Below are 8,665 nucleotides of genomic sequence, written 5' to 3' on the forward strand. Positions count from 1 at the left end.
AAAAATAGGATGCCGCTTTCTGCCGTCTGGTATCCTTTCGCGCAGCACAAAAATGGACCAAAACTCTGCATACTAGGCTACTTGTTGCACAGTTTTTCTTTCGTTTTCTTAATTGATTAAGTAAAAATATATTTCTCATATAGGCCTATTTATTATTATTATTATATTAATATTTTATTATATTATTATTATTTATATATATATAAATTCGACATTCGACTTGATTGCACAGACACTATTTAAACTGAACTGAGCTGGATAATGACATCACTGAATTCAATGATGAACTGCATTTAACTGAAAATTTAGTGTTTATTATTGTCATTTTGCATTATTGACACTATTTTCCTAATTAATGCTGTACAGTTGCTTTGACACAATCTGTATTGTTAAAAGCGCTATATAAATAAAGGTGACTTGACTTGACTTGATATTGTAACGGGGTGAAGAATCACACGACAAGTAATCTCAATCAATACCCAGGAGGGTGGATTTATTGGGGTGATGGGTGATAGTGAGAAAGGTCCAGGTAGGTGCTCCGGTGCCGTGAGTGCTCTCTTCCGTCTTCCCAGTGCAGAGGGTCAGTGCAGTGCTCCTGTGGGGCTGGTCGGTCACACGCTGCTTTCTGTGGGAAAAATGAGAGGGCGAGTTAGTGCTCAGTCTCATGGAGGAATCTCCTAGATGGCAGGGCTTGCGTGGCTTATGTAGCCGCCGCCTGATGAGGTGCAGCTGTGACCGATCAGCCTGTGACGAGGACGGGCAGGTGTTCCTCGCTTGTTTCCAGGGCGACGCTGATGAAGCTTCGGGACGCTCGTCACACTCCCCCCCTGGCATTGGTATCCTTGGCGCGGGCCATCCACTGAAGGGGTGCGTGGTCCGTGACCAGGGTGAACTTCCGGCCCAGGAGGTAGTACCGCAGCTCCAGGACTGCCACTTGACGGCTAGGGCCTCCTTCTCCAACGCGACATAGTTCCTCTCGGCCGGGATCAGCTTCCTGCTGATGTAGATGACCGGATGCTCCTCACCCTCCTGGATCTGTGACAGGACGGCTCCCAGTCCTGTGTCGGAGGCATCCGTCTGCAGCAGGAAGGGGCAGCTAAAGTCCGGAGCTCGGAGAACCGGCTCCGAGATGAGGGCCCCCTTCACCCTCTGGAAGGCCTCTTCCGCTGCTGGGGTCCATTGTACCTTCTCCGGCTGCCCCTTCCTGGTCAAGTCTGTCAGGGAGGCGGCTAAAGAGGAGAAGTTAGGGATGAAGCAGCGATAATATCCAGCCAACCCTAAAAAGGCTCGTACCTGGGTCTTGCTCTCGGGTCTCGGGGCGGAGCGTACTGCCTCCACCTTCCTCTCCTGTGGCCGAATGAGACCCCGTCCCACCTGGAAACCCAGGTACTTCGCTGATGAAGCTTCGGGACGCTCGTCACAATATATATAGCCTAGCTTTATTATGTTTTTCTCCGCTCAGAAGCGCTGCAGGTGTGTGATGTGATATGATGACAATGTGAATCCTCATGTTCTGTTGTTTGCTGCTTTTTGCGCATGAAAAATTAATCCCCGGGAAACAAATGTTAGTATTTTTAACTGGTCACAGACACTTATACTTTCTAATTTAATTCAATTCTAATTTAAAAGAATCTTGTCGGTTAACAGTTAATAATCAGTTAACGAGCGTCGGTTGTCGTTTAGGAAAAATAACCGAAATGAACATCCCTAGATTCTGCTGTTGTTAAACAGCAAATATTTAAGCCTGAGTCTCAGAAAAGTTCTTTTAATAAAATGCCCATTGATTGAATTCACAAATTTATTTATTTTATTTTATTTTATTTTATTTTATTTTATTCACATAGTCACAATTTAATTCACATTTTACTTTTGTAAAAAAATTAATTAATTAATTTGTTTGTTTCTACATTTTAATTTATAATATATATCCATTAATTAAATTAAATTTGAAAAATCCATTTTGTCTTCATTTTATTTTATTCACAATTAAATTCACATTTTACTTTTGTATGTATGTATGTATGAATTAATTAATTAATTTATTCATTCATTCATTTTAATTTGTTATAAAATATATCCATCAATTAAATTAAATTTGAAAAAGTCAATTTTGTCTTCATCTTTTTATTTTATTATTTTATTTTTTTATTCACATAAAGTCACAATTAAATTCACATCTTACTTTTTTTAATGTATTTATTTATTCATTTTAATTTGTTATAAAATATATCCATTAATTACATTTTAAAAATCCATTTTGTCTTCATCATTTTATTTAGTTTAGTTTAGTTTAGTGTTGTCTTGGCCCTGGGATCATTCCCATATGTAGCTAGTGCAAGTATAAAATTATCCAGGCTACATTTGTAGCAGGAGAATATCATAAAAGAGTATTTGCACTTAATCATAAATCATGTTTATCCACGCAAAGCCTCAGATCTCTGGATATTTCCATCTGAAAGTTTCAGTTCGTAAGTTGCCAGAGTGAAAACATCAGAGCGGATGGCAGGTGCTGGCGTATCAGGTTTGATCTGATCAGTTCCCAGTCAGTTCATGCTTTCCTGAGCGTGTAATCATCAGCTGTAACCGTTCAGATCATCGCTGCATTTCCACTCGCTGCCTGTCCATCATAACTGTATACCATCTACACGTTGTGCAGTGCTACAGCAGATACCTAGATTCACATAAAACATGCGTGAAGAAGATGAACAGTCTGTTGCTGAAAGGCAGAGAGGAGCTGACATAAAAGAGACATCTAAAACAAAGTGTAAATAAGGCAATTTAATGTCTGTCCTGCCACCTTTGAAATGTTTCTCTCTGTGAGACTGGAAAAGTGATTGAGCACAAAGTAAAGTAGCATGTCTGGCTAAAGTAAAAATACGAACCTGTCAGACAGACACAGAAAATACTATTCATCTCAAGGGCTGTTGGATAATAAACTCTCTTTGTTTGAGGAGAGGAAAGAATGTGTGAAATATAAACATTATTTTATTTTATTTTTCCATTGAGATATTAAAGAGATTTCATTTGTGCTTTTTCTTTACTGTGGGATAATTCCCACATATACTGGGAATTCCCTTCCTAGATACTGTTTTCTAACATTAAAATCAATTAAGAATGAAATAAAAATGATCAAATTGTTTCTATACTGTCTACATGAATGTAAACTGTGTCTGTTGTTTCAGCACCTGATGTGTGCTGGTCTCTGGTGTTTGGTGGAAGGAGACACTTCATGTAAAACCAAACTAGATCCACCGCTGGACGGCACAGAATGTGGAGCTGACAAGGTCACCACCTTATCTTTAATATTACTAAGGACATTGTACACAATCTAATGTAAGAAAGAAGACTTATTAAGACTAATGATGTTCACTACTGTTCAAAATTTTTTTTTATACTTTTAAAGGAAATTAATACTTTTATTTAGCAAGGACGCATTAAATAGATAGGAATAAAAAAATTTTTTTTCCTTTTTTTTAATTGATTTTAATTTTTAATTAATAATTTCATATAGTAAGGACACATTAAATTGATCAAAAGTGCTTTCTATTCATTAAAGGATCCTGAACAAAATGTTTCTCAGTTTATACAAAAATATTAAGCAGCACAACTGTTTTGCACATTGATAATAATAAGAAATGTTTGTTGAGCAGCAATCAGCATATTAGAATGATTTCTGAAGGACCACGTGACACTGAAGACTGGAGTAATGATGCTGAAAATTCAGCTTTGCATCACAGAAATAAATTACATTTTAAAACCTATTCAAATAGAAAACACTTATTTTAAATTGTAATAATATTTCACAGTATTACTGGTTTTACTGTATTTTGGATCAAATAAATGCAGCCTTGGTGAGCAGAAGAGACTTCTTTTTTAAAAGCATTAAAAAAACCTGTAGTGTAAATCAAAAGGGGATTTTCAACTTGAATTTCTTAAAACATAAAATTCATCATTGCAGCAGTTTAATAAACGAGGGTAGCGTTTGGCAACAAATCCTATAATATTTGCGAAGTGTCAATACAGCAGCACCGCCTGTAATCAACTTCATGTAAACGAAATTAAATCTGTGGTTTGTCTTCATTTAGCTGGATTAACATGAATGTGTGTGTTCTCAGTGGTGCAGGGCTGGTGAGTGTGTCAGTAAGACGCCCATCCCGCAGCATGTAGATGGAGACTGGAGTCCGTGGAGCACGTGGAGCATGTGCAGCCGAACATGTGGCACAGGAGCGTGCTTCAGACAGAGGAAATGCGACAACCCCCCGTAAGCCTTTACATCGCTCACTTTCTCTCCGTCCATGTCAACTAGGGCTTGAATGACCACTATTTTTACTAGTCGACTAGTCATTCAGAAAAGTAGTCAGCAGGTCAGTGTTTACCTGATATAAATGACTCAACACTCACCATCCAGTTTTACTTTCACAGATTTAAGTGCCTGTTGTGGTTTGTTATACAAAACTAACTAGTTGTGCATGTAATATTGTGAACAAACAGGCTGTGGTCCAGAGATGAACCCACAATGCACCACAATAATCCTGTTTGTGTTTTGGCAGGAACAAGCTCTCCTCTCACTCTCCTGCATCTAATGATGCCGTTTCTCTCCGAGTGTCATTTCTCAACGCCTGACAGCCCGCCAGAGAGCTTGTTTCAGAGTTTATGTGTGTGTGTTTAAAACATGATGTAATAATTCAAAGCTCTTCGGTTGTTTCCAACGCAGAACAGCATGCAATTTGTGAACGGTGGTCTAAGATGTGCGTTTTTTTGTTTTGGACGCTCGTAACGTCTCGTGCCACGTTCGCGAGGTAATCGCTCTTTTGCGCGCGGCTCCACCGTGGATCGTAAAACGCTTGGAGCTGCATCAAGCAAACCGAAGAGCAAAATAAGGCTGACGTACAAGTCATGTTCTGTTTTTAAGAACATTAGAGGAAAAGTGGTAAGACAGAGTATGAGGAAGAAACTAGATTTGCATTTGCTGGGGGAAAAAAAGCAGATTTAGGTAAGGTTTTGCATTCTGTGTGAGACCAGTCTTAATTCAGAATGCAAATAAATGTGAGAAAATTGACCAATCACAATTCAATATGAAAATCTCTGATGAGGTCATCAGTGTTGGTTTACATTTTGATTGCTGAACTCCGTACGAGTGTGATTTTGAATCTTTAAAGGATTAGTTCACTACCAGAATAAAAATATCCTGATAATTTCTTCACCCCAATTATGGTTTTTTAGGGAAACATTCCAGGATTTTTCTCTATATAATGGACTTCAGTGGTGCTCAACAGGCTGAAGGTCCAAATAGCAGTTTCGGTGCAGCTTCAAAGGGTTCTACACGATCCCAGCCGAGCAATAAGGTCTTCTCTAGCGAAACAATCGGTAATTTTCTAAAAAAACAAAACAACAACATTTATATACTTTTTAACCACAAATGCTCATCTTGCACTAGCTCGACTAGGTGGAAATACCAACCCAGTGTTTACAAAGTGAATGTGCAAAGAAAGTCAAATGCCCTTTATAAAAAAAGGTAAAACAACGATGTCTTACGATTTTGAAGTTGGAGGAGAAAGTGAGGCCCTACTCTACCTTTTTTGAACCCAAGTACAGAGACGAAGCGCTAACCGCGCATGACCTTTCCAGCGTGATTACGTCATGCGTGAATTTGCAGACACGCATCGCAGAGCTTGTGCAAGACGTGCATTTGACTGTGAAATATGCACGTGAAAATGACTGATCATTTCGCTAGATAAGACCCTTATTCCTCGGCTGGGATCGAGTAGAGCCTTTTGAAGCCGAATTGAAACTGCAATTTGGACCTTCAGCTCATTGGTCCCCATTGAAGTCCATTATATGGAGAAAAATCCTGGAATGTTTTACCTTATAAACCTTTATTTCTTTGCGACTGAAGACAGAAAGACACGCACATCTTGGATGACATGGGGGTGAGTAAATAATCAGGAACTTTTTATTCTGGAAGTGAACTAATCCTTTAATCTAGACAACATGAAATCTTATTCTGAATGATTCATCAGTGCATTTCAAAGAAAAACTTTAATCAAAATATAACTTTTCTTCTGACATCATTTTGGGCATGCTGGCTTTTAGATTATGTTAATCAATAGCCAAATAGCTGTTTTGGCATCACTTTAGCAAACTTGCATTAAAGTCTGGCATCATTCTGGTATATAACACCACTTTTTATGATCTAATCAATTCCTGATGGATACTGTCAAGTCCCTCCCTACATTTCTTAACATTAAATAGCATGTTTCAGTCAGAGATGCATGACATTAGAGAAGTAATGAGCTCAGAACAGTATTTTTCTATTTTAAAGGGTTAGTTCACCCAAAAATGAAAACTAGGCTGTGTTTTACTCACCACAGAGCCATCCTAGGTGTGTATGACTTTCTTCTTTCAGACGAATCCAGTCGGAGTTATATTAAAAATTGTCCTGGCTATTCCAAGCTCTATCATTGCAGTCAGCAGGTGTTGCAGTGCTTCAATCCAAAAGAAGTGAAATAAAAAGCGCCCATCCATAAAAAAAGTGTCTCACATGGCTCTGGGGGGTGAACAAAGGCCTCCTGTAGCGAATCGATGCGTTTTTGTAAGAAAAATATCCATATTCAAAACGTAATAATCACTTTAATCTAGCTTGCGCCAACAGTTGTGCACGGAAGCAACTCTGGGTGGATGACGTATAAGTTGGCGGATGACGTTGCGCATGCGCCGGTGAGTCTCGTGAAAACCAACGTTTGTTTATAGGAGCAAAGGAAGCAAAGTTTCCTTACTTTAGCAAAGGAAAACCAGTCTCCTCTTGGCTTATATCGAAATCCTCTGACATTCGTCTTTACAAATCCTCGTTTTGTACTTCTAATTAGTGAGCAGTGTTTTGTTTTGATCTCTCCCCTGCGCTTCCGTGTTCATCACTTCTGAGCGGCGCATGCTTAACGCTGACCTCCATACGTCATTCTGTAACTGCTTCCGTTTACAACAGTGAGCGCAAGCTAGATTCAAGTGATTATTACGTTTTGAATATGGATATTTTTCTTACAAAAACACATGCCTCGGGGGTGAGTAAAACACAGCCTAATTTTCATTTTTGGGTGAACTAACCCTTTAAAAGCACTGCAAAAAATGCTTTTCTTACTTAGATTTTTTGTCTTGTTTCCAGGTTAAGATTATTTCGCTTACCCCATTGGCAGATTATTTTGCTTGTTCTAAGCAAAAACTCATTTAATTTTGACTTGTTTTTCTGAAAACAAGACAGTAAGTTTTACTTGTCTAGAAAATCCTTCTTGATTTAAGAATTTTTAAAGATTTTTGGCTGGAAACAAGACAAAAAATCTAAGTAAGAAAAGCATTTTTATATAAGTTTATATAAAGCAGAAGTAGATTTAAGTTTTTTTTTTGTTTAAAGAAATTAATACTTTTATTCAGCAAGGATGTATTAAATTGATCAAATGTGACATTAAAGACATTTATAATGTTACAAAAGATTAATATTTTAAATAAATGCTGTTGTTTATAGTCATCAACAGTTGCAGCACAACTGTTTTCAGCATTGATAGTAATAATAAATGTTTCTTGAGCAGCAAATCAGCATATTAGAATGATTTCTGGAGGATCATGTGACACTGAAGACTGGAGTAATGATGCTGAAAATTCACAGGAATAACTTACATTTTAAAATATATTCAAATAGAAAATTATTTTAATGTGTAATAATATTTCACAGTATTACTGTTTTTTTTACTGTATTTTTTATCAAATAAATGCAGCCTTAGTGAGAATAAGTGACTTACCAACCTCAAAACGTTGAACGGTAGTATAAATGGTCTGTTCGTTGAGCCGTTGGGGTGTAAATAAAATAAGATGAAATAAACTCTAATTAGAATGTTTGAGAGATATCAGTACAGTTCGACCCGGCAAACTCTGTAATACATTAAAATGAGGGAAGTGCGACAGTTTGGAGAGACTCTCGCAGCAGATGAGACAGATTGAATGATGGAACATGATGGATGCTGTGAGAATGTGAGGAGACTTGTTAATGAACAGGTTTTAGACTGTCATGTTGTCAGCTGTCATCATTTGAGCAAGTGTAACAAGTTCTAATGAAGGTTTATGGGGCCTCAAAACCCTCCCTCAGTCATTTTGAGCTTGACCTCTGTCATGGAGCGACTGCTTCTCCTCACGTCTCCTCTTCTCAATCCTCGCCCTACAGCTAGGATACTAATCTTCATGTTTCGTCTTCAGGTTATAATTCACGTTTAGGTCATAGAGCAGTATGTATAACTGTACCTCTTGTGGTTGTGGTTCTCCAGGCCCGGTCCAGGAGGGAAGTACTGTCAGAAGGCCAGTGTGGAGCACAAAGTGTGTGAAGGGCCGCCGTGTTCCAAGGGTCTGCCTACGTTTAGAGACCAGCAGTGTCAGTCTCATGACCGGCTGGCCAGTAAGAAGAAAAGCCAGATGTGGACAGCTGTGATCGACGATGGTAAGACTAAAAATACACCTCTGTTTGCTGAATGAAAGCCAATATTTGTTTCATACTGATTTTGCCATGCTGATTCCAGAAATAGTGCCTGTTTTGCTCAAGCATGTTACACTTTCACACAAAATATCATGCATTGTGTAGCTTTTTTTGCTTTTGACAACCATTTGTAAGATGAAGAAGTCTTGT

At 38.3% G+C, this 8,665-nt stretch overlaps 1 protein-coding gene across 3 annotated transcripts in view; it reads left to right on the plus strand.

Moving 5' to 3' along the window:
- The window catches only part of LOC107662259 (A disintegrin and metalloproteinase with thrombospondin motifs 17-like), a 131,473-nt gene that overhangs the window by 68,104 nt on the left and 54,704 nt on the right, over nucleotides 1-8,665 (plus strand). For all 3 annotated transcript variants that reach the window (XM_016452209.1, XM_016452210.1, XM_016452211.1), the window contains exons 11-13: nucleotides 3,183-3,284; nucleotides 4,116-4,261; nucleotides 8,310-8,479. In XM_016452209.1, coding sequence (XP_016307695.1) covers nucleotides 3,183-3,284; nucleotides 4,116-4,261; nucleotides 8,310-8,479 — 418 coding nt within the window. The remainder of the gene's footprint in view (nucleotides 1-3,182; nucleotides 3,285-4,115; nucleotides 4,262-8,309; nucleotides 8,480-8,665) is intronic.

This window comes from Sinocyclocheilus anshuiensis, unplaced genomic scaffold (assembly GCF_001515605.1).
Source record: "Sinocyclocheilus anshuiensis isolate Anshui unplaced genomic scaffold, SAMN03320099.WGS_v1.1 scaffold579, whole genome shotgun sequence".
NCBI lineage: Eukaryota > Metazoa > Chordata > Actinopteri > Cypriniformes > Cyprinidae > Sinocyclocheilus > Sinocyclocheilus anshuiensis.